The sequence below is a fragment of the Apiospora marii genome (genome assembly GCF_038362585.1).
Source record: "Apiospora marii strain CBS 49790 chromosome Unknown utg000005l_segment0_segment0, whole genome shotgun sequence".
NCBI lineage: Eukaryota > Fungi > Ascomycota > Sordariomycetes > Amphisphaeriales > Apiosporaceae > Apiospora > Apiospora marii.
Window position 1 is genome coordinate 1310203 of NW_027117377.1, and position 25442 is coordinate 1335644.

Sequence of the window (25442 nt, forward strand, 5' to 3'; positions counted from 1 at the left end):
GCTTCTATCGAAAACAGAGCAGCTCAGAGACGATATGGACCTCAACCAATTTGTTTCGGTCTGCCTGGAAAGAATGAGTCGTCTTCTGTGTGGAACTCCGACACCTCCAACCAACATTCCCACTCTAGCCCGCCTGCAGCATTCCGAGCAAGACCAAAACCAGCTGATCAACCTCGATCAGGAACAGATAGAAGTCGAGCGAAGGCTTAGCGAGATCAATCCACAAAACGACTTCCTGATCTCGCTTCTGCGTCGGATAAACTCAGCAGTTCTCGGCTTGAACGACGAGAAGCTGACCCCTGATACCAATCACGGGTGTAGTGCTCTCGAAGAGCCTTTGCATCGATATCATGAAAGGATAACGCACAAGTGACCGTCGAAAAGTCTCTGGAAGCAGCAGGTTGGTATTGTCTGTCCTGGCTGGAGAAAGCATGATTCAGCGGATTCTGAAGCCACGAAATCTCATGTTGAACATCACTCCACCGATGGGGATGTGTCGTACCCACCGTTCATATCGGTCTCGGACGACCCTGGCCGGATTCACCCGATAATGAGCGTTGATCGGGAACGCACTGACAGCTCTGCTACAGTACTCGTTATCTCCCCGAGCAGGTTGCGGAAGATGGGCATCCACTTCCAAAGATCAGTCGATTTCGTTCGTGAGGTTCATTTGAAGCCGTACTGCGAGCCATATCTAAAAGAAATACATTACGCAGGCGAATCGCACTGGATTGTCCGCCGATGGGTCCCCGAGGAATGTATAGTGGGTGATCGCGGCCCTATTGAACCCCCTATACGACCGCCAATGGAAGACGTTCTAAGCTTCATATAAAAAAAGCTCTGCTCCGCTTACGAGGTCCAACGTTAGGTTTGGGGATGTTAGTTCCGAAGATTGAGAGATTGGCAAACAGGATCATCATGGCTTGGGGTACGTGATGGCAAAGCTGTCAAATGTTACTCTCGAAGACGATGAGCTGTTGGATGTGGCAACATGAAGCACCTGGCCATGATTCAGGACCGTTTTGCTAGTCGCCAGTATTCATCACTTGCAAATAATGTGGTCTTTTCAACATTACAGTCTGCAAATTTTCATTCATGTCGTTTCCTATGGGGTGGTGAGATGAGATGCTGCGTACAGCTCTAATGTCCGTACTATGGCGATACGTACGACCGGACAAGGCCCAGCAGGTTCCCGAAAGGTATGCAAATGAAAGCGACCACTGCCTGATTAACTATAAGACTTTCACATGAAGCTGATCTGTGTTTCCTCATAACGGAAAACCCGACTCGAAATGCCCCCCGCACTTCCCGACATGCAGCTGGCCCTTGACATAAGCGGCTTGCCACGCTCTCCAATAAGACAGCGCCATAGCAGAAAGCCCGGAAATCCGCCTGAAGCACTGCCGCAGTAGCCACATCGTGTGTCGCTCGAGCTAGCCGAGGCTGTGCTTAGCGTCGTCTCACCGAACTCGTAAAAAATTTGCTCGATGCCTGAATATTGACCTTCACTGATCAGGTTTTCTACCTTCTCCTTCTCCCATCCGAAACCACCAGTCTTCTCGGCGCATCCCTAAATTGGCCCTCAATGTCTGTACCCATAGGACTTAGCTTCGGTAAGTATTATGGGAACATTTAGAACAGAGATCCCTGATACTGATGGCTCTCAAGGTGATGTTGTCGAGTCCATCAAGATCCTCCGTCGCGTTGTGCACGCCATCAAAGACCAACGCCATGCATCCGAGGGCTATCAGAGAATTTGTCGCCAGGTAGAACTAGACATACTTGTTCTTCAGCAGTTACAGTCCATCAAGCTCGATGACCGCTTTGTGCCCTACACACAAGGCATCCACGCCCTGAGCAAGGAAATTGAATGTACTGCAAACGAGATACGCGACTTGCTGTCCCGGCACGGGCAGGCTCTTGGTGCAAATGCTACTGCAAGCCGCTATCGACAGGTGGTGTCCAGTGCTACTTGGGCCGTGAAGACTAACAAAGCGGTTGAACGGCAATGGTCCCAGTTGAGTACCCAGACCCAAAGTCTGACAAAACTGATGAGCTGCCTCCAAATGTAAGATCAAGACTCCAATATGTCGGTCCCATACATTGGCTAACAAACCCCATGTATATCACAGTGAGCTACTCTCTAAGATTGAACTCATGACAGGTGAAGCCTTGAACCTAGTGCGAGTCGATGCTCCCTGGAAATCCCGTGTCGAGTCAATTCTAGTAGGCATCAAGGATAGTCAGAGGCGTGACCAGGAGAGATTGATGGCGACTTTCGCCACGACTGATCAAGCCAGGTGCAGTACGCTTGGTTTGATCCGTACAGGTATCGCTCAAGTACATGAGTGCCAACAACAGACCCTCGCGAAGATCGAGAAGGATGCTGGCGACAGGAAATTTCGGGACCAAGAGCTGATCGCGGAGTTGATACCACGCGTCGTGCTCGCTGTTTCGCAAAGACGAGAAACTGCCTTCATCAAGGGCAACGATGGTATAGAAGCTCGGATAAGCAGTGCTGGTACACCTATTTCAAACGATTCGAAGTTGGCTTTGCTCCGGACCCTAGCACAGGAGCTTGTCTTTGCCCAAGAGAGTCAAGCGTCACAGTCGGCAGAAATAGATCTCGCTATTCTTGGCCTTATCATGACGCTTTTGGCTGGGCTGGTGCGACGTCTTATGTACCGGCTTGCGCTTCTGGCACCGATGATCTCTCTCAGCGCAACACCAGCCAACTTTTTGCCGGACGACATGCGTCTAATAGACCCACTCGGCCGGGTTCATCGGCTTCCAATGCAATATTTTCAAAGCTGGGAACAGCTTGCAATCTTTCTGGAAACGCAATTCCGTGGGCTGCCAGGCGACCTCAAGGTCCGCAACAGAGAGTTCAAGATTCTGGATATCGCCAATCCCTCATTGACAATCGGCCCCTTCCAATGGAAACGTCTAGCCAAGCCGCGAGGGCGTTTCTTGATGTCTATGGCGTTCCCCAACGTCGTACTCAACGACATAAGATGCATCAAATGCAAATCGCGACTGAGGCGGTTTGGTGTGGTTGGATACATCTGCCCTCACCAGCCTTGCGGTGCCTTTTTCCACGTCCTTAGCTCATCCCCTGAGTCAGTACGGGCTTCAACACAAATTGAGAATGAACAAGAGTGGATTAAGGCCCTCAGGCGATCGTATCGCACGCCGCAGCGATCTGATTGCTTACTCTTATTAGCCGCGCGTGGAAGCATCATTGCTCTCGCAAGATCTTGTCAGAAATATTTTCACCAAACTCGATTTCTGATCTATCACCAGGGAAACACCACATCGGACATACTGACGCCCCATGGGCCTTTACCGCCACCTTCATCTGGTAGGAATGAGGCAGTCGAGTCGAGGGAGACTGTTGGGCCAAGAAACCGTCAAATTCCAGAGGAAATAAAAGATCGAGAAGTGCAATCCTTTTGCAACATTTCTGTACAGAATCCTACGCCCCTATACGATGCTGCTACCAAGAACGATCTTAATCTGGCTCGCGACATTTTGAGGGCTGGTCACGACATCAATGAGTCCACAGGGCAGTTTGGCGTGGCTATAAATGCAGCTCTGATCTTCAATCATTCCGACATGCTGGAATTACTGCTTGAAAATGGGGCTACTCTGCTACCAACCGTGCATCCAAGGCTGTCGCCACTTTGTGTAGCAGCACACTATGCACAGCCGTCCTTGGCAATAAAAGTCTTCTCGAGTGCCGCCCTTTGTGCCTCTCAGGATCCAGGGCAGTATCAAAGATCACTCGATGCAGCATTGTGTGCATCGATTCGAAGGCGCGACGGCATTTTAACCGAGGCTATACTAGGATTTGGGGCCAATCCCATCAAAGTGCAAGATGACGGCCAATCCGCACTAGAGTTGAGTCTATATTCGACGTCGACAGACGGGACCCGCGACGTCCTGGCTGCTGTTATGATGTTTGGATTGCTGGCCCGTAACTTTCTATCCATCACAGAATTGTCGAACATCTTGATGGCTGTAGGCTATCCAACAAATACGGAAATTTCAAGTCGCGGAACACGACGCGACCAAATAATCATGTGCCAGAGAAGAGTAGCCAGACGCATTTCGGCAACAACACAATATTTCATGCATCTACCTTACTTCGAGTCACGCGAAACAGTTTATGTGTTCGATGTCGAAACCTTTTTGCATGAGTATGAAAGCTTCTACACCATTGGCTTCCAACATCGAATACTTAGGAAGTCATCATGAAATAGGCTAACTACAGCGCACAGTTCCTCATCCCTAGCCATGGGCTTGTCAAAGCTAGGCACACAGTCCGATTTCAGCGTTTTCCGGCCCACAATACGATTTCACCCAGATAGTGAACATTCTTTCCTCGAGTTACTACCTCGAGGATCCATCAACAAGAGACGGGTAAAATATACTTTTAGGTGGTATTGTGTAAGTACTTATACATCCCAACTGGATCTACTAAGTATCTGTACGCGGCTGATGTTCATCTCAGTGCGTATGTCGTATGTATGACAATCCTATGCGTATAGACGGGTGTGCGTATTGTGGTATACCGCGATGTGCAGAATGCACCGTTGGGAGATTCCGCATTCAAACACAAGAAGTCTACCCTAGGTGAAAACATAAGTCCTGAATTGCCTTTTTCCTTTTTCTTTCCCTTTTTCCCCATTCCACACCTTGTTCCCTGGCGAAAGCCAAATACCAAAAGCACATGAAGAGTACGTTATCATAAGATATGAGCTCAGGAAGAATGAACTTGGCCCAATGCTTTCAAAAGTCTCCAAAACAGTCTCGAGTTCTGTTATTGTATCCATCGTATCATGGCTGAGCACTCCAGCGCCTATCGCAATCAAACTTCTGCGGAAATCGAATTATAGTTTTTATCCCTTTGTTTCGACAACGCTTCTTGTCCTGACTTGCCCTTCGCGTTGCACTTCCGTGTCCCTGCGGGCTCCACTAATGAGGCCTCAGCCACGTTGCTAGACATCATGCCTCGCGGGATCCATGGTTATAGGGTATGCACTTGGAGCCTAAGGGCGCGGCTGCGGTGGTAGCGTGGTCATTGTCGGTTGCGGTAGGTAGACTCGATGCATCATGGAGGGCAGCCTGGCTACGGCGTTGCAGCTTGTCATGGTCATTTGCATTGAGAGAGTAGAGTGAAGAAAAGCTGGTTTGCGATAGTGTGATATGGGTCGATTCAACCACATCTGGACGGGTGGGATAGCTCGCCGCGTATAGCCGACAATCCTATAGCTATCATTAATGCATATAGGGTTGCAAGAAACAATGAGCTACATGTATGAAAGTGGGGTGGTTGCTGGGAGGGATACACTGCCGCGCAACAACTGACTATGGAGGAAACCTGACTGGGGAGGTGCGGTACCGACTTCGCAACTACAAAATTGTTGCGGCTGTTGATTGACAAAATAATATGTTTTTATTCATGTATCCAATGATAGACACCGAGTTGCTACGTATCCTATCGTAGCAAGCTTTATGGCGACATATTATGTCATGTCCACCAACAGTGTCCCCCCGACCGACAAATCTATGCAAAACATTTTACAGATTCTTGGAAGCCCAGCCCAACTTAGGCGTAGAGTCCCCATTAAACACCACAAACGCCGCCTTCAGCGCCACATCCCCAAAGATGTTAACCCCGATGCTAGAGCTGGACTGCAGCCCACCAAAGCACTGGCTCGACCCCGAGGAGATCTGTCCAAAGTTCATGAACTCGCCGGGGACCGTGATGCGCGCGCTGCCGACGCCGAAGGTGAAGTCGGGCGCCGTGGCGGAGCAGGGGTAGACGTAGCCGCCCGCGCTGTTAGAGTTCTGCGAGCCGCTGATCTTGCCGTAGTAGGCCTTGACGACGCTGCTGGGCAGGTACAGCAGCGTGGTGCCCGTGTCGGCGATGCCCTGGATGCTGCTCGAGCTGAAGGAGCCGGAGCCGACCTGGTAGCCCGACGATGTGAAGCCCCAGAAGCCCTGGCTGTTGTCGACGTTGACGTAGGTGATGGAGCCCGTGTAGGCGTTGTTGTCAATGTAGCCAAAGTTGTACTTGCCGGCTAAGCGGGGTGGGCGCAATTAGAGTTAGCTCATCTGAGTAAGCAGCCACATAGCTTCGGGATCGACAGGGGTCAAAGGGAGAAGGGATTGGAGGGGGCGAAAATTAGAGTTAAAGTGCTTACCGGCTTGGTGCTTCAAGTCCGCAGTGAACAGGGGTTGCGCAAGAGAGCCCTTGGCGTTGTCGAAGAAGGTCTTCTGCGCCTTGGGGGAGACGGTGTTCAGGCTGCTGAAGGCGAGACCGACGAGACCGTCGATGGAGCTGTCCGAGGAGAAGGAGTCCGACACCTGCTCCGCCGCCTCGACGGCCTGGTTGTTGACGGTGAGGCCGCCAATGTTGACCTTGTCGGTGAAGACGTTGCCGCTGGACGAGCTGCCGTCGCCGTACGAGATGTCCCAGGTGGCGCCGCTCATCTGCTGCGAGGTGCTGCTCTTGGAGGGCGAGTAGATGTTTTGCCCGTTCCGTTGGGAGCTGGGGGTCTCGCTGCTGAAGACCCACAGGTCCGACGAGCCCGTGTCGAAGTCAAGGTCGAGCTGCTGCGCGGGAGTGCCTATCGAGACGGGGCTGGAGTAGGCATCGTCCGACTCGTCAATGGGGTTGGCCGCGACGGAACCCTGGTCACGAGTCTGGAGGAGTGTGCCGGTGATGTTGGCGACGGCGGCAACCAGCTCGTCCGAGGGCTTGGCGCCGTACTTGAGATGAGCCCTGTAGACCGACAAAGCGCCGTTGAACTTGTAGTGAGGCTTGCGCGTCTGGATCGAGGTCATGCCAGGTCCGACGTTGCCCATAACGGTGCCGATCCGGCTGTGGGGAGGAACGGCAGCAGCAAGTCCGGCCTGGGCAAAAGAGGCCGCCAGCAAGGCGTTGGTGAGGGCATTCATCTTGGGGTGAGTTGGGTGGGAAGTCGGATTGGACAACGAAAGTGGATGAATGAATTAGATATAATCAAGGCCAAGATGTCAGGCGGCGCAATCAAGCTCAGGGTGCAGGAGGCTTGCTGTGGGTTGCTGGGCTGGCTGGCTTAGTATGTAGGAAGGGGGGAGGCGTGATACGTTTATATAAGCTTCTGGGTTTGGTGTTGGTCGTCATCCCATTCCAAGCTTGCGCTTGCTTCGTGATCCATCTCATCTTTCCTTTGGATGCTGCCGTGACGATCACATGTGGGATCAGTGTCCAAAGAGGAAGTTGAGCTCAGGCTTGCCCCGCCGTGGTCGATAAGACCAAACAGCCTTGTCGCCGCTGATTGGCCTGATGGACACCGTCGCCATCAAGATGGGATTGCAATATGCAGTATTGGGACGGCTCTCGGTAAAGGATGTTACCTTGCGCGGACAGCGAGCTGTCGAAGAGGCATCTCAGGCTTGCCAGTGGTCGATGGTTGCATGAGCGCCCGAGCCACCTCATCGCCGAGCTTCCGTTTTAGTCTGGCCCGGAACCTTAAGCGACTAGCACCGGACGAAAAATCGCACGCAATGCCGCTGGAGATTGGGGCATTGGGGGCAGATGGGGCAGATTGCAACCTCTAGTCGCTGCCAGGAACTGGGACAGTTGGGCGTAGCCATCGTCTTAGTGGAGGCTCAACTTGGCCCAACTTATTTCCAACGCCTAGATGGGCATTTCTTTTTTGTAACAGGTGCGGCGCTAGAGAACGGCTTGCAGCTGCAAGCATGAAGACGCTACCCGACCTGCCTATCCGAGTCTAGTCGGCATGTAACGCTGCTACGCCCTAAGGTCGCAATGACCAGAAGACGCAACCTCCACGAGCGACCCTGGCGACGATCCAAAAAGCTTGGATCCAACGGATGGCCTTCTGTTGAACCTGCCCTCATCTCGGATGCTGCCGCATCAGCTGGACTGTCTGAGATCTTCGGACATGTAGCCAGAGGAGGAAAGCGCATGTTCGATGGCCTCTGCAACTTGTCATGCTTGCATGCATTGCGACCAGTCCTGGGACAAATTGACTGTCGGTGTTTAAAAAAAGGAAAGCAGGCACTTAGACTCGGGAAAAGATAAGACGACAGCCGCCAAACGCTGCCATGGCGTCATGTCGTGTTACTAAGGCGGACGCCACTGCCACGCCAGGCACGGCAAAAGGCCTGGGTTCGCATCCGACTTCTTAGTAACAAAGTCATCCTGAACGTCGCGTCCAAGAAGCCGGACTGCCGACTGCTTTTTTTAGATGCGCGCACTCAACACCTACAGGATTGACTGGAATGGTGGCCGTTCAGGCAAATGCAAACATGTTTCGCCTACGAGAGGTGGTGGGTGCCCCAGAACTCTCTGGCAGCTGCAGCCAAGAGGTGCTTGGTCACGACAAGCTTTCCCGATCGCGATAGGCGATAAGACCAAGGCGCTACTCGGCACAATGGTGGGTGCGTATGTACGACGCTGGCTATCTCCCAATACATGCATGCCCAAGTCGCACACATATCTGATAGCTAGTGGTATCAATGTAATGCAACCAAACATTTTACAGCCCGAAATTGGCCTTCAACTCCGAGATTGGGATTGATGCGGGCGCCAAGCACTGGCCTATTGAAACTTAGAGTTCCGACTGTCAAGCTGAAGACTGACTCGAGGTGGGGCCCCCAACGACGGCGCTACAGGCATCGTCCCAGCTTGCCAGATCGCGAGGTCTGATTGGCTGGTACGCACACATTTCAGGGGCAACCGAACCGGGCACTTGTGTCTATTGCTCACCTGCACCTGCTCTATTCGGATCGGTCTATCAATACCGAATACTCTGCACATAGTTAGACTGTTACTACCAACGGGGCAACGGCGTAATGCATTCCTGTGTTAATAGTAGCCAATCCATGCCATCGACGCTCATTGGACATTGCTGGACGACTCCGCGTAGTTTTTCAAACTCCTCAAATCGCATCATCAATCACTACACGGGGTAACCTGGGATAGTAGGTGGGATATTGAGGCTGTGCCTTTTGTCAAGCAGGCCGTCTATGACCGCAGGACAGCGAGATATCCCCGGGAGCCCGACTCATCACATGTAAGCTTGGTGATTTCTGAGCTTCGGGTCCAAACTCTTATATCTTACAAAGAGAAGAGGACTGCAACGCACAGAGATAAGGGACACGGTGTATACACAGCCTAGAGCCTCCAGAGGAGATGTTGTGTCCGATGAAAGAACACGAGATGGTGTGTGATCTGCTAACGACAACATAAGCAGCCTTATTGCTACATGAAACTTTGCTGCATTGAGAACAGATAATAGCGTGGAGAAAAGCAACACCGTTGAGGCTAGATAAAACCAGGAAGGTGGTTTACTCATTAGCTGCTTAAACATGCACTTCATGGTGTCTATTGGGCAGAACTGATAGTGCCTCCTCATTAAGCGAGCCTTCTGGGGACACATGAATTTGAACCACTGGCGATGACTGTTCCATCGCATATTTCGGATATCTTCATCGGCGTCATAGCTGCCGGATGTATCTGGTCAGCGGTCTCAGTGTAAACGTCGCAAAACCCAAATTCTGTCTTGAGTGAATGGCGGAACCGCGCCGACCCATTCCCAAGTTTGGAGTGTCTCCAGGTTATCATGGAGTACTCGTTTCGCAACGACTTCTCGCCCGATATTCAACAACGAGCTCCCCTTCCCTGCTCAAGGTGACTGCAGGGAAGCACTGCCCTCTAGCACGAAGAAGGAGATTGCCAAGGCCCGTGAACGGTCGACAGGCAGAGATGCAGACCGAATGAGAGACAAGATGTTTGCAGACGGAAGAAGAGCATACGTACGAATGTTGAGATATGTTACGTCCCGATCTGGAACCGACCTCATTGAATGGTTCGCACGGGCGGCGAGGGCTCCCTAGAATTGTCAGCCCTTTGTCTCCGCAGCATACACAGACGTCCTGAAGAAGCTGCAATTCATCCCCCAAGAGGGTCAGCGCACCAAATGGGCAGATGACCAACCCGTACTTGCGGCCTTACCTGACCCCAGCTCTCTGAAGTTTGTAAGCGTGTCCATCCGTGGTAGGCTTTACCGCCCGGATAGACTGTGTATTCTCAACTTTCCCTTCAAATAGGCACCATGTCCTATATGAGATTCTGCAGCTTAAGGAATTAAGACTTGGACTGAGCCAGAGACTCTGAACCAGGTCTCATAGGCCATCGTATTGTATACCATTGAACGTTCCATATCAACGCCGTACACTTCCCGGCGGCTGAGGAGACCCCAATAATCTTCATATCGCGCACATCGGGCGACTCAAGACATACTGGTAACAATTCTTTCGCCCCCTCTTTCACTTGAAAATGAATGATAAGTCTGAGTCGAAGATATTCGCAATCTACGGTTCTCGCTTAGAGGCGGCCAAGCGGTACCAAAGCAGTTCTTCTCGCGAGAGATAGAAACTCAATGCCCATAAGATACGACCCAAAAGTGTTGGGATCCCACACCATCTCGAAACAAGGCTGAATGCAGAGAGTAAGCCCCCAGTACCGATGGAGATGATTGGCTGACTCATCGGTTGGGGAATAGGTTGCACAACGGTGATTGTGCTGAACGGGTTGGGGGCAACGTACTCCCCGTCTGACATCTCAAAAGGCAAGTCCTATACAGAAACCTTGAGAAAGGTATTCGAGGGTGTAAGAAGGAGGAATATGATGTGTGGCAATCCTAATGACGTGAGACTTTACGTGAGTCGGGGTCCTGTTGGGGGTGGAGGCTAAGGCGTTGTTTCACTGTGAGAGTGCAGATCATCTTGACACACCCAAGAAGCAGATATTGTCCATTCGAAGCAACGAGCTATGATTGGTCCGCTCGAACACGGCGCACGATGATTGGCTCGCATTCTGTGATTTTTGATTGGTCTCCCCCTTTAGTTCAGCGATGGCGTCCGGCGCCGTCGGTTCTGCCGTCAGCTTTTGTGGGATGGTTCCACTCTAGCCCGGCGGCGGGCTGACTCAATCTCAACCGCAGACGGCCCCCTCAGGTCCCATAATGTTGCTTGCCCTCGGGAGGTATCATTACCGGCGAGTGGTATAAAGGCTGCATCTACTCCCACCTCTTGGAAGTGTTGTTGAACCATAGCGACACCGAACAGAGAACCCTCTTTTCAAGTCACCCCTTAGAACCATTACCCAAACCAAGTGTGAGCCACAACCACCTACTACAAAATGGCACAAGTCCAAGGAACCTGCGACCCCCGCTTCGAGAAAGTCCGCACCCTCTTCCAATCCTTCCTCGACTCCGGCGCAGAGATAGGCGCCTCCCTCACCGTCAACCTCGCCGGCCAAACCGTCCTCGACCTCTACGGCGGCCACGCCGACGCCCCGCGCACCCGCCCCTGGCACCACGACACCCTCGTCCCCATCGCGTCCAGCACCAAAACCGTCACGGCCCTCGCGGTGCTGATGCTGGTCGACAGCGGTGCCATCACCTCCGTCCACGACAAAGTCTGCAAGTACTGGCCCGAGTTCGCCGCCAACGGCAAACAGGACATCGAGATCCGCCACCTCCTGTCCCACACCTCGGGCGTCGCCGGCTGGGAAGACCCCATCACCATGGCCGAGATCTGCGACCCGGCCTCCGACGCCGCCGCCCGGCTCGCCGCGCAGGCGCCCTGGTGGGAACCCGGAACCGCGGGCGGGTACCACGCTTGGAACTACGGACACCTGCTGGGCGAGGTGGTGCGGCGCGTCACGGGCGGCGTGCGGCTCAAGGAGTTCGTGGCGCAGCGGATCGCGGGGCCGCTCGGGGCCGATTTCCAGATCGGCCTGCACCGGGAGGACGAGGGGCGGGTGTCTGAGTTTATCGCCCCTCCCTCAAAGGGTGGTGGCGGGATGCCGGCGGGTTTCAAGCCGGGCCCCTTGTTCATGAAAGCCATTGCGAACCCGCCCATGCCGCCCGACTTCGGGCGCACGCGCGCGTGGCGGGATGGCGAGGTAGGGGCTTCGAATGGTGTTACCAACGCGCGGGGACTGAACGCCATCCTGTCCCAGATCACCCTCGCGGGTGCCACCTCCGCAGCCGACGAGAGCAAAGAAGAAAAGAAGGAGAAGAAGACGTATCTGCTCTCGAAGCCGACCGTAGACCTCATCTTTCAAGAACAAGCCCGCGGGCCCGACCTCGCCGTCGGCCAGAATATCCGGTGGGGCATCGGGTACGCCCTCCGCGGGGACGGGGAGACATGGGTCGACGACCGGCTGCCGGCGGGGCGGATCGCGTACTGGGGCGGGTCGGGGGGCTCGCTCGGTATCATGGATGTTGACCGGGGGCTCACCATCACGTACGCGATGAACCTGCGGTCGGCGAGCGCGTTGGGGAACGAGGCGTCGACGGCGTATTTGAGGGCGATCTACGAGGCGTTGGGGGTGGGGATCTAGATCTAGGTGGCACAGACGAGTTGTGGTCGACTGCGGTATTTTTCCTGACATGTGGGTGTTTGATGATTTACTTCCGAGCATCATAGAATCTATATCTGCCCTTTCAAATCGGGTTCTCGCTTCAGACAATCAGAGCTGTGAGTTTTGAATTGACCATACCTTTTCCGAGGCTGCGGGGATGGGGGCAACATCGTACCACCAAGATATCTTGGCAAGCCTGAGAGTATAGATTATTGAATCATGGTGCGCCGCTTTTCGACGACTAACTCGTCAAAATCCCCTCCCGGATCATCTTTTTCCTCGTCTATACTGCAGCTCTCACGTAAGCGCTAATGCAGCTATCCTCGAGCGATGCTACGGTCTTTACCCTTTTCCAGTCAATTGCCGCGATGGGCGTGCCTGTGTCTCCATTTACCGGCGTTTACGCTGCAATGTCGCCCTGTCTGATTGGACAGGGTTGTGATAAGAAACGAATAGATCGCGGGGAGTTGCAGCCAGAACAATCAATTTATGATGCTAGACGAATCGTGCAGAGACATGGATTGGCCTGCCGAGCTTCGTTTTCTCCACCTTGCTATGCATGGAATCGGGGCTGGCTGGCAGATGGGGCTTTCTGGGGTGGGGGTGAGTGTCTCGCTTGGGTTTATATTGCGGCCAGAACCAAGATGTGTAGGCTGGTAGTTTGGACGTATTGTTGTTCGAATCCATCGTCAGTATTTTCAGAACCATGCCGTTACAAACGAGCGCAATGGACCTACTGTCCTCCGTGTCCATCAGAGGCGTCCTGTCCCTGCTGCTCCTGTACCTCTTCACCCGAGCCATATACAACCGCTACCTCCACCCCCTGCGCCGCTTCCCCGGCCCCTTCTGGGCCTCCATCACGTCGCTGTGGTACTTCCAGACGATCCGCCTCAGCAAGCCGGGCAACGTGCAGTCCGCCCTGCACGAGCGGTACGGCGACTTCGTGCGGGTCGGCCCCAACCTGCTCGCCGTGTGCCACCCGGACGCCCTCGCCACCGTCTTCGGCACCGGCGCCAGCCCCAAGCAGGCCGGCCACCAGAAGGCCAAGGCCTGGCGCAAGGGCGACTTCTACGAGAGCTTCGCGCCGCGCATCCCGGGGGCCCGCATCGACGGCTTCTCGGAGCGGGACGACGCCAAGAACGCGGAGCGGCGCCGCATCATCGCCTCGCTCTACACGCAGGGCAACCTCCTGCGGTACGAGCCCCGGGTGGACCGCACCATCGAGCTCTTCCGGGGGCGCATGGACATGCTGGCCGAGTCCGGCGAGCCGACCGAGGTGAGCCTCTGAATGGAGCGGTACGCCTTCGACGTCATCGGCGAGATCTTCCACGGCCGCGAGGACGGCTTCGGCATGGTCCGCGACGGGCGCGACTACAACGACTGGTGCCACCTCATGAGCGTCATGCCCGACATCGGGGCCTCGCTCATGTACATCCCCTGGATCCTGAAATTGCCCCACTTCGCGGGGATGCTGCTGTTCCGCAGCAGCCGCGACGGTATGAGAGGGATGCTGGACGTGACGCACCAGGCCGAGAAGTCGGCCAACGCGCGATGGGCCGCCATGCAGAAGGGCGAGGAGCACCCGACCGAGGACATCCTACAGGGCCTGCTCGACATCGTGCGCGATCGTGGTGAGGAGGTTAATTGGAACGTCGCCGACGTCGCGAGCGAGGTCTGGGCCGTTATCTGGGCCGGCAGCGATACCACGGCGACGGCGCTGTCGAGCGTGTTTTATCACCTGCACAAGCACCCGGTCGCCCTCGCGAAGCTGCGGCAGGAGATCGACGCCGCGTTGGCTGAGGGGAGATTGACGCGGCCGATCCGCTATAGCGAGGCCCGGAGGCTGCCGTTCCTGCACGCCGTCGTGCTGGAGAGTATGCGGGTGCACCCTTCGCTCGGGTACGGTCTGCCGCGAGAGGTCCCAGTCGAGGGCGCAGTCTTGTGCGGCACGCCTATCCCCGGCGGCGTCGAGGTCATCATGAATTCGGGGCCGGTGCAGCAGGATCCGCGGGTGTTTGGCTCGGACGCCAAGGAATGGGTCCCGGAGCGGTGGCTGGACCGCGACGCCGCCAAGATCCAGAAGATGGACCGGTTCATGCTGCAATTCGGCCAGGGACCTCGGGTTTGCATCGGGCGGCACATTAGCGAGATCGAGATGTACAAGCTGCTGCCGACGATTCTGACTGAGTTTGACTTCGAGTTGCTGGTAGAGGATTGGGAAATATGCGGGGGGTGGTTTCACAAAACGACGAACGTTATGTGTAAGGTGGGGAGACGAGGGGGCAGGTAGATGGGTTATGGTTTTCTTGACGGGGCTACCTAAGCGGAGCTCCTGCAGGCACAATGATAAAGGAACTAAGACCCCTGGACATACCCATTCGCTGTTACTATTAGCCACTTCATCACAGTATTCTGTCTCGGCCTGGACCGCGGAGAAGTGGTGATTTCGTATGGTTACTAGACAAGGCGTAGAAATTCCTTCTGAATGAACTACCTCATTCATTAATGTTCTAGTCGTTTCCATTTCCCCTGGTTCAGCTCCTGACTAAAAGAGTGTTACCCCAAGGTGTTGCATTTTACATTGACAAAAAGGCATGGTGGACGATCATGTATATTCTCAGGCAATCTCGAAAGCCCCCTGCCCCGTATGTTGCTTCCACGGCCTTCCTTTCGCCCATGCAGGCAGTCCTGGGCACCTATAGGCAACTACAGGCATGTATAGACAGATATAAAACAGGCCGCGTCTATTCTCTAGCCCATCTCACATCTCAAACTTCTTCCCAGTACCCATCAACAACATACACCTTTACCACAAACCAAGTCCACCATGACGAGCCCTGAAAACAGCCGGCTCGACGAAGAGCGTCACGCGAAATCACTGCAGCTGATCAATGCCCGGCCAAAGCAAGCGTCTCCTTTGCTGGCACTCAACGAGAAGGTCGAGTCATACCTACAGTGCGACAATGCTGCCGCCTGCACCGCCATCTGGAGCATCGCAAAGGGCGTGAGCGGTGCAACATACCAGCGCAACGAGCAGAACCGTCAAATCGATATTCCCGTGGCTGACGGTTCCCGAACCCTTTTCAGTTTGATGAAGACAGGCCCCTCCCACACCCACGCAGATATAAGTTGCATACTTTCGTTGGCCCCTGTTCTGATTGCTCTCCTGGCCTCTTCGGACGACACGGAGACCATGCGCACCGTGGCGCAAGACCAGATCCGGGATGGCGGAATAATCGATCATTGTCTTGAAGATATCCAGGAGTGGCCCTCGGCATCATTTTCACCGGCTTTTCGGACGGCAAAGGCCGCGGCGCTGGAATCGGGCCAAACCACCGTCATGGAAGTCAGGATGTGCCACTTCCGTAGTTTCGAGCCCCGTAACCCGAAAAGTTACGTCTCCCTCTTTCGGCTGTTCAATATCGGCCTAGGACCCGAGGGCGCCATCATCTGGCAAAACAGTCCGGACGAGTTGCACGAGTACGGACCCGACGACTATGTACGCTACGGCAACGGGCGGCTCCGCAGCTGGGGAGAGATGGAGCAATTCGCCACCGGCCTCGAGGAATTGGAAAACTACGAGGTTCGTTGCAGCTCCGGGAATAAACTTAACCGCTAACAAGTGTCTTTAGGGGGTCTGGACGGCCCGCATCAACGAGCTGTACAAAAAGCTGTTCTTCGTGGATATCGCCCAGGTCTGGGGCAGAAGTGAACACCTGTCGCCCCCAAACACTGATATCAAGGCATGGCTCCGAATTCGGGTCTTTGAGGATGTGACGTACGAGAATGTTACCAAGTTTCATTTGGTCAAGGGGTAGATAAACGTTAGATAACTGGGGGAAGGGGCTTTTGGCTAGTGATTTCTTTTTCTCTTGCTGTCTCTACGAAACTTGGTTTCAGTCATGCCGCCCCCTTCATTTAGTAATATCATTAAACGCTGAGGTGTGCTCAATAATCTTGTTGCTAAACGCGTCCCCCGCCTATACATCTTGTTCCATAATGATAACAGTCCTGGTCAACGGATCGATGATGCAGTGTGATTTCCAGGCCTAGCTTCTCATTGACGTGTCTCACGAAAGCGCTCGCAGTCGGCACAAATGAGCCGGTAGACTAGGATCATTACCCTCTTGAGCGAAATAGGGGGCTCCCTACTCTTCAGATCAGTTAGTTTCTCTGCCATCTCCCACTCGTCTTCTATTGAAGGCTCTTCAAGGCTCAGTTCCGCAAGAGCTTCCAGTGCCGAAGTATCTCCTGTATAAGTTTCCTGGGAAAGACATATATGTCTGTGAACGGAGCATGCGAATAGCTGTTTTCTGCGTAGCAAACACGATACTGACCACGAACTCCTCGATCATGCTTATGCAAAGACAAGTTGTGGCCGATATTTCGGCATAAACGTAGGACCTCGTCTGTCTAGGTTCTGCCGGCAATTTGTACGTTATGTTCATGGCCTGTCTTGTAAATCCAGTCGCTCTTGGCATCGAGCAGTTCGGCGCCAATGCGTTCAAGGACGGTCGCTTCACGTCAAGGCTCAGCAGCATGTTCCGCAGCAGTCGGTTTGGGAGCAGCACTTCGGAAACTACGTCGGCACCACGGAGGAGCTACGTGCCGCTCGAGTCGAAGCAGCCATTCAAGACTACGTCGAACACGCAAAAGGAGTCGTCAAACCCCAATAAGGACGCGAACGGGTACCGACGAAGCTCTGTTTCTAAAATGGTTGTAAGCGGTTGCAAGTCATCAATCTAAAGGTTCTCAAACCCCGTTGGTCAAGCCATGCACGTGGCTGTGAACATTATTTCCCGCCTCCTTGCTTCCTCCAGTTCACTTGAGCCAGCTATTTTGAATTCTTCTCAGTACCGGTACATCGGACGAATGGACAAAGGCACCCCGGCCCAGCTTTATCGATTTCTCCTGATGTACTGATACCTACAACCTGTAAGCCACGCCACCCTCCATTTCTCTTTCGGTCCTAGCTCCTATTCCATGTCAAGCCAGCCACACAGCAGGAACGAGGGTCTTATTACGACGTCGACCAGGCACAATCGAAGGCATCACACCCACGCGTCACAGACCCCGGCGCATCCCCCTTGCATCTTCCAATCAGCCCGATTTAAAGTCCGCCATCTGCTAGGTCCGAATTTCCTTTGCCTCTACCAAACGCGGACCTCAACGCACTACCAAACCTACAAGCAAACATGTCCGAACCTGCCTCGACTGTCAAGTCTATCTATCGCTTTCCCATCGAATTCGTCGAGAACTTGCAGACCCTTTCCAATGGCAGCCTCTTATTGAGCACGATGGAGTCGCCTACCGGCATGTTGTACACCTTGGACCCCAAGGCGGCAGTGCCTCAAGCACGGCCGGTCACGACCTTTGACAGAAGCGTCACTGCTCTGACAGGTCTATCCCCGCTACCAGGGCACCCGGGCGAGGAGCTGTACGCAGTCAGCGGCGGCCTCCACACGTCGTTTGCTTTCGAAAAGGGCAGCATGGCGGTCCACATCGTCTCCATCAACGAGGGAAAGGTGGTCGACCGCATCCCGGTGCCGGACACAGCGACGATGAACGGCATGGCGGCGCTGCCGCGGCACCCGCACATCCTGCTGAGCGCCGACTCGATCGACGGACGCATCCTGAGCATCGACACGCAGACGCGCCAGGTGGGCGTTCTCCTGAAGCACGGCCTGCTGGGCGCCGGACCGGTCGTCAACCCCTCGTCCCCGGTCCCGCCCATCGGCATCAACGGCCTCCGCGTGCGCGGCGACCACCTCTACTTCACCAACTCGCACCAGGGCACGTTCGTGCGCGTGCGGATCGACGAGTGGGGCCGTTGTACGGGAGGCGACTTCGAGGTCCTGGCCCGCAGCCCGGACGCGGCGCACATCTACGACGACTTCGCCTTCGACCGCGCCGGCAACGCCTACATCGCCACGCATTCGTCGTCCGTCTTCAAGGTCACGCCGGGCGGGGTGCAGACGACGCTGGTCGACGGCGGCGGCCGCTACGCGGACCTGCTCGCGGAGCCCACGTCGGTTACTCTGGCGGCCGCCGGGAAGTCCATCTTCGTTTCGACCGGGGGTGATTTCCGGAGTTCCCCTCGGAAAGGGGGTCAGATTCTTCAGATTGCGATCTAGAGAAGATGCAGTTCTGAAACATACGACCAGGAAGCTGATGGAATCAGCCACGGGCCGCTTTGCGATGTAGAAGAATCTTTGTCAGATCTTGAATACGGGATATTGAGTTCGTGATGCGTCATGGAGTGGCTCGACGTTAGATCAGCCCGTTTGAAGCAGGGGAAGATGTCATGGTTTGCTAAACCATCACACTGATTCACAAAGTAGCTTATAGTTTCGTATTCCTACACTCCACATTAGAAACACCGGCCAATGCATGCTAGCTTGCCCCCTCAAACAAACGTCAATCCAGTGCAGCAGGTCCATGACCACGTGAGAGCCTCTTACGTACCTCGAAAACGGAGGGATACCAGCCCCCACCCAACCTTTCGATTAGAACTGACTTCTTCTTCAAGATCGGTGGGCCCATTTCTCAGTCCACACTGCCACACTAGAGCAAGTCAGTCGACGTTACTTTTAAGTTTAAGCATGTTTATTTCCGCCAGGGACGCTTGGCAAAAACTTAGAAGGGTACCTATATACGCGCCAAGGAGAGCCACTCGTTCGTCTGATTCTTTCCCAGCCCCTGCTTCGACTGGCAACCTTCCCCCTCTCAGTCAAATGTCTTTTCCCATTAAGTCGAAACTTTGCACAGGCGAATAAGTTGGTCAATTCTCTTTGGGACCGGGTCTTGTGTCACAACCGACACTTCAAATTTTCCCACTGCCCCTGCGCTGTATCATTACCCACTCCTGTGAGTTCTTGCTCATCCACCAGGGTTTTGATCTTTAAAGGGCCCCCCGGAAATCGAACAGTCCTTGTCGGGTCGATGCTGAAATATTCGGCGTTTTCAAAAGGTGGAACAACGCAATCTAGAGTCTGGGACCCACCGCAGGTACGGCTGCTCAACAGTTCAACCTCTTTGCGATACGCTATTAACATGAAGAAGGTCAGGAACGACCACACGTCGACAGTTGTACAGTTTGCGTTGTTGGAATGACGTGCGAGTTTGGGCATGTCGTCAAAGGGCTGATGAGTAAGGCAAGGCGAAGGCGCATCGGCAAAGCCGACAACGCGCCAACCAGGCTCGCGGGTAGCGCCATGCCGGCGCCCGTCCCAGAACCCGCCCGGCCCTTTCTGTCATCTTAATAGGGCCATTAGGGTGGGGGGACGTTGTCCCTCGGGCTCTTTTTCGGGATAGCGTTATGGGCCCTTTAGCGGGTTGCGACGCTAAGTACAGCAAAAGTGGATGTCGACCCCTTCCAGAAGGACGGAACCTCCCCTGTCATGACACACGACGGAGGCGACAGAGCTTTCCTTGAGAGCCGAGCTCCTAGCCTCTCTGCTCTCCCTGGGCGAGGGCGTCCCTCGACAGTTTGTTTGGTTCTCGCTGCCCTCTAATCTCCAGTCTGGCTTGCGCGGCCGGATCCTCCCAGTATGGCCTCAGTTGGGAAAACCGACGTGTCTTTGCATGTTCGGGCGCCTTCACCGCCTTTGCTGCGCAGATGCAGGTGGCAGGTGCACACAATGAGAAGAGAGATCGCGATTGGGAGCTCCGTACTGCTCCGTTCGCGCGACAACGTGTGTGGATTCCACAAATTGGAACTGCCTTGCTGCCGTACATAAACCAGCATAAGGGCCAGCTGCAAAATCGCCCAAATCGCCCCGGGGCCTGATGATCCCAATTTCGAGGCCGCCCGCCCCACGGTCCACTGGCTGGCTGCTAAAAACTCGCCCGACCTTCGACGACCAAACCTCCCATTCCAGCTTCTTCCCACCCCACCGCCGCCCGCTCTACCCCGTGTTTTATAAGAACACGAGAAGCGAGCGAGAGGAGTTCACGATGCATGTTGACGTCCCTCCCGCAGACGTGAGTAATCCCATCCTTGCCGGAAAAGAAGACGGCTGCTGCTGTGCTGTGCTGCGCGTCACGATCTTGGCTCGTTGGCACAAGGTAATCTCCTTCGACCAAAGCTGACAGAATATGCAGTCCAAGGGTCTATCCGCGATGGACAGTCCCGGGCCGCCTGTCAGCCCCTACGGCACCCCGCAAACCAAGGGAATGGGCCACAACTATGTCGAGCTGGCCGACATGAAGGGCGAAGGTGCCGGCCACCAGCGGGAAGAAGAGCCCGACGACTTGCCGCCGCGCCCGGCCAAGGCGACGGAAGAAAGCGGCAGCTGGGTGTTCGAGTTCGTAGCCTGCTTCATCAGCACGCTGGCGCTGGCCGCCATCATCGTCACGCTGGCTCTGATGGACGGACGACCGCTGCAGAGGTGGCCGATGAAGATCACCCTCAACTCCTTCATCTCCTTCATGTCGACCATCGCCAAGGCGGCCCTCGTGATCCCGGTGGCCGAGGGCATCAGCCAGCTGAAATGGATCTGGTTCCGGAACAAGGGCTCGCTCGAGGACATCCAGAAGTTCGACCAGGCCAGCCGCGGGTCCTGGGGCAGCCTCAAGCTGCTCTTCCACTCGCAGCACGTGCACCTGGCCAAGCTGGGCGCCTTCGTCATGATCGCGGCGCTGTGCATGGACCCGTTCGTGCAGCAGGTCATCACCTACCCGACCCAGATGATCCCGTCGCCCGACCACAACGCCACCATTGCCGTCGCCCGGGGCTACAGCAACTCGGCGCCGGGGGCCATCCAGGCGCTGCACTCGGCCACGCTCGACATGAAGGCGGCCATCAACAGCGGCATCTACAACACGAGCCCGAACCCCAAGAAGGACTTCGCCATGAAGCCGCACTGCGCCACGGGCAACTGCACCTGGCCCGAGACGTACCACTCGCTGGCCGTCTGCTCCAAGTGCGCCAACACGACGTCCCTGATTACCAAGGGCAACTGCTTCGAGGGCATGTGCGTCTACAGCCTGCCGAACGGCCTGTCGTTCGACGCCATCTACCGAGGCACGCTCTACATGAACTCCACCAGCGACCCGACGGTCAACTTCAACGCCACACAGCCCACCATCTCGTCCATGACCAGCATGCGCGGGCTGCACGACATGTCGTCCCAGACCCTCTACGGCATCGTCGCCAACGAGTGTGTCCTGTATTAGTATGTTGTCGCCTCCCAGGCCTCTAATTCTTTCTCCCCTTCTTCTTTGCGCTTTCGAGCTGGGGAAAACAACATCTGACAAGCCCTGATTGATCTAGCTGCGTGAACGAATACGAAGCCCAGGTGGCAAACGGTTTCTTCAACGAGACGGTGGTCAAGTCCTACACGCTGGACCACGATCCCGAGCCCACGGAGAATACCACCATCGTCGTCCCGCCGGGGGGCAACCGAACGGAACCCAGCAACTACACGGTGACGTTCCCGGCGGCAAATGCACTGAGGAACCATTTCTACGTAAGTTGACTTGCTACCCGCCCCCCACCAACGCCATGCACTCATAACTAACCAATTGGTGGCCATGCAGGGCTTCTGGACCGGCAACGTGACGGGCAGCCTCGGCCTGGAGCGGCCGACCAGCGACACCATCGGGGCGCTGTACGACCTGGGCGACGACGGGAAGGGCGGGGGCTCGCCCAAGCCCGGCGGCGAGGCCGAGACCTTCGCGGCCGTGGCGGCGGCCATGACGAAGGTGATGCGGTCGAACCTCGAGGTCGACCCGGCCGAGGACCCCGAGGCGGCGGCCGCCAACCAGGTGGCCGGCGTGACGTGGTTCGAGGAGACGTACGTCGCCGTGCGGTGGCCCTGGATGATCCTGCCCATCGGGCTCGAGGTCCTGGCGTTCGGGTTCCTGTTCATGACCATGATCCAGTGCAAGCGCAGCGGCGTCGCGATCTGGAAGAGTTCGACGCTGCCGATGTTGCAGGGCAAGGTGGCGGATTTGCGGGAGAGTATGGGGGGTAGGCGGTGAGGATCGCCATTGTCATGAAGGCGAAGGCAAAGAGAATGAAGATGAAGATGGATGAATGCCGTTGGGCGGACGGGTTCCTGCACTTGGCCTGGACAGCCCCTTACGCGCGCGAATGAAGTAAATGCTGGCGTTGGTTATATATCCCTGTATTGCTACGAATAATATTAATCTTATCTTTAGAGAAGCGGAGGGTGTTGTGCATATCTTGTATTTGTACACCTACTGTGTCTCCAACTAGCTGACAATGCACGGCCTCACACCACAGCTGTTATTGAGTGCGTACTTGAATGCAACACCAAAACCCTTCACGAGCCTCCCTGGCCAACCATATCGGCCGGCGTCAATATACAGCACCGGCCAGCTTATAACGTACCGTATCAGTCGGAGGAGTATCCCTCAACACCAAAAAGAAATCATCTTCGTCGTCGGTGGTGAGCTACTACCAGCCGGTATGGTGCACCAACACTGGTCGATGTGACTGGCTGACTCGTGATGCTTTTTTGGTGGTGATGGGCGATTGTCGGCGCCGGCAAGCCTGATGTACCGAAAATCTTCAAGTACGGACCTTAAAACAGGTGTGGCGTGAAGCTCGTGCCTTGCAACTGTTCTATTGACAAACACAGTAGGCGTATATTTTCTCAATACATAATATGACACGCACGTATCCGAGACACTCGAACATCTCAAGGTATCACTTGTGTCTTGAGTAACTTCTAGACAAGATAGGTTCACTGCCCACGCCATTGCCGCCCTTTCCATCATTTGCTCAGTGCATATCCCGAGCCACACTTAGGTCATCGCAGTCTAGTATTATTCTACCCCTCGAGAAAACCCTAAACGCCTAAATGATCCTGATAGTGCGCATTTCAAAACGCTGCTCATATTGAAATGGGTATAGCCTTCCATCATCGAACGTAGTTTGACGAAAATACCCACATCGCCGAAACACATCACCATACCCTTGGATAGGGTCCAGCACGAGCCCAAGATTCTTTTTTAATTGGACCCCAAATCCAACCAACCACAAGACATGCAAGGGGCCTGTCAAAGGCGCTGCACATGAATCCGGATAAGCAAAATTGTATACCGCGATACCGTCACAGACTTGAGTCATGACCCATTCATCTCTATCTTCCATACCTCTAGCTTCCATAACGTCGATTGAAAGCTTCCGTAGAGGACCACTGATTGTTAGTGTCCCTTTGATTCCCCAATGACTGTTAGCCTCTACATGTGTATGTAGAACTCTAGTTTTCCAGTCGAGTTTGCCCTCGGATTGTCTGTTGTTTAAACTCGTCACGAGGTCGCGATAATCGTGACTCACTGGTGTGTCCACGGAGGCCCACGACCAAGAAGGCGCGATGGTGCTTGGTGGACGAGTTTCACGATAGTCTTTACTCGTGTACCATAGAAGCTCCACCGGAAGAAATTCTTTCCACAATCCAGCCACGGGAGTCAGGTGTGCGCTCTGGGAAATGCGATGAATAAGGCCTTGCAAGGCCGCTAGCTTGTCTTCTCGTTTGGTAAGCTTTGTTTTGCTGTATGACTGTATCAAGTCGGTCCATGCCTTATAAAATTCCGTGGTCGTCTTCGATGGATTGCTCAAGTCGAGATCGTCGTCAAACGGCGACGTCAGCCTGGCAAAGTCCGATTTAGGGTTACCGCCGAAGCCATCGGGCCCCTCCGCCGTACTCTGGAGTTCTTTGCATTCCCAAGCAATGCCAAACTTCCCATAGAACAGCGTACGAGGGGTCAAGATTCTTTCTTGGGCAACCCACCCTCTCTTGAGTAGTTCTCCAGCAAGATGAAAATCCCTATTTTCATGTCGTAGGTACATCTGATTAATCTTCTGCAGGTAACACGATGCGTAAAACAAAGGGTTTCGGGTCGCGAAGCAGCCGCCATTACTGTCCGTTGCCCCAAGTGCGGCGATGGTAAAGGCGCTACCACGATATATGTCTCCCATTATGGACGATTCCCTTGTCCAATCAGTCACAGAATCTTGGACTATGCATAGCGAATCGATCCAAAGATATTCGAAGCCCAATCGCTTGGCAATGATGACAGCGTCCCGGAATGTTGGTGGTAGTTCCCCCAAAGAGACACCAGTCTCCAAATATTCCACTGTTCTTCCGGGATCGGGCCCTTGAAGCAGACGCAGAGGCATTACATCCCCCCACCGATGACTCAATGTGACATATGTCACATTGGTAGCATTTCCATCGCTCAAGACGGTTTGAGTAGCACGAAGCTGCACGTGCCCGTGTCGATCGCTAACGCATACTTTTTGTAAATCCAACAGCCGCGTTGGGAGGGAGCAAGACGTATCCTCGAGCGTGTTGCAGGTATCGTGGCCCAGTATACATTGCCGAATCCATTGGTGGGCTAACTTGAAAGTCGCATCTGAAGCTGTGGAGATACTCGACATAGCCTCGATGTAAATCGAACTTATAGCCATTACGTCCACAGGATAGAGAGAAATGAGTCCATTATGTGGTTCAATTTTGATAGTATACCGGTGTAAATACTTGCCAGATCCTAGTTCTTCGAGCATTGACTTGAAAAGAGACCTTTGGTTCAAAATTTTAACGTAGAAGGGTGTCTGGAATCCTTCAAGGTTTTCCAACAGAAGGGAGCAGATGTGGCATCCGCTAAAGGCCGAGCCAACGAGCTTGTTGTATGTTGAGTAGTGTCTTCGTCTTTTCAAGATCTTCAAAGTAGGCCAAAACAAGACGTAACGACATCTCCAGCATAGCTGACCAATTTTGAACCTAGCATTGATGTTCTGAGCGACTATGTCGTCCAACATCTTTTGCTTGTCGCGAAGTGCCGGGCTGTCCATGCTGTACTCGAGTATGAAAGCCGCGTCTAGCGAAGATTGTTGAAGTTGAAAGCCCTTCACCACAGTTCATCCCACTTCAGAAAAGAACAAAACTCATCATTGTGCTTGTTGCACAGCCACCACCAATGGACGCAATCATGCCGGTGCACTGCCCACCGGGCGCTG

The 25442-nt window shown here is 54.4% G+C and overlaps 8 protein-coding genes across 8 annotated transcripts; 6 read left to right on the forward strand and 2 right to left on the reverse strand.

Moving 5' to 3' along the window:
- Positions 1-1585: 1585 nt before the first annotated feature.
- PG985_008295 (uncharacterized protein) lies at positions 1586-4257 on the forward strand (the record flags this gene model as incomplete). The annotated part of the gene is made up of 3 exons (XM_066828063.1): positions 1586-1613; positions 1669-1872; positions 2165-4257. 3 exons carry the CDS (start codon positions 1586-1588, stop codon positions 4255-4257), a joined length of 2325 nt encoding a protein of 774 aa, XP_066682975.1.
- A 1326-nt stretch (positions 4258-5583) lies between these two features.
- Positions 5584-6966, reverse strand: PG985_008296 (aspartic proteinase; the record flags this gene model as incomplete). Its single annotated transcript, XM_066828064.1, has 2 exons — positions 5584-6086; positions 6210-6966. 2 exons carry the CDS (start codon positions 6964-6966, stop codon positions 5584-5586), a joined length of 1260 nt encoding a protein of 419 aa, XP_066682976.1.
- An 856-nt stretch (positions 6967-7822) lies between these two features.
- On the forward strand, positions 7823-8631 carry PG985_008297 (uncharacterized protein; the record flags this gene model as incomplete). The annotated part of the gene is made up of 3 exons (XM_066828065.1): positions 7823-7983; positions 8288-8461; positions 8562-8631. 3 exons carry the CDS (start codon positions 7823-7825, stop codon positions 8629-8631), a joined length of 405 nt encoding a protein of 134 aa, XP_066682977.1.
- Positions 8632-11221: 2590 nt separating this feature from the next.
- Positions 11222-12430, forward strand: PG985_008298 (beta-lactamase; the record flags this gene model as incomplete). Its single annotated transcript, XM_066828066.1, has 1 exon — positions 11222-12430. One exon carries the CDS (start codon positions 11222-11224, stop codon positions 12428-12430), a length of 1209 nt encoding a protein of 402 aa, XP_066682978.1.
- Positions 12431-13178: 748 nt separating this feature from the next.
- Positions 13179-17127, forward strand: PG985_008299 (uncharacterized protein; the record flags this gene model as incomplete). Its single annotated transcript, XM_066828067.1, has 6 exons — positions 13179-13727; positions 13773-14657; positions 15044-15096; positions 15236-16034; positions 16084-16229; positions 16920-17127. The coding sequence occupies 6 exons, from the start codon at positions 13179-13181 to the stop codon at positions 17125-17127; spliced, it is 2640 nt and encodes an 879-aa protein (XP_066682979.1).
- A 519-nt stretch (positions 17128-17646) lies between these two features.
- Positions 17647-18585, forward strand: PG985_008300 (uncharacterized protein; the record flags this gene model as incomplete). The annotated part of the gene is made up of 1 exon (XM_066828068.1): positions 17647-18585. The coding sequence occupies one exon, from the start codon at positions 17647-17649 to the stop codon at positions 18583-18585; it is 939 nt and encodes a 312-aa protein (XP_066682980.1).
- Positions 18586-20407: 1822 nt separating this feature from the next.
- PG985_008301 (uncharacterized protein) lies at positions 20408-22435 on the forward strand (the record flags this gene model as incomplete). Its single annotated transcript, XM_066828069.1, has 4 exons — positions 20408-20434; positions 20555-21627; positions 21726-21921; positions 21992-22435. The coding sequence occupies 4 exons, from the start codon at positions 20408-20410 to the stop codon at positions 22433-22435; spliced, it is 1740 nt and encodes a 579-aa protein (XP_066682981.1).
- A 1191-nt stretch (positions 22436-23626) lies between these two features.
- On the reverse strand, positions 23627-25277 carry PG985_008302 (uncharacterized protein; the record flags this gene model as incomplete). The annotated part of the gene is made up of 2 exons (XM_066828070.1): positions 23627-23662; positions 23760-25277. The coding sequence occupies 2 exons, from the start codon at positions 25275-25277 to the stop codon at positions 23627-23629; spliced, it is 1554 nt and encodes a 517-aa protein (XP_066682982.1).
- Positions 25278-25442: the final 165 nt, after the last annotated feature.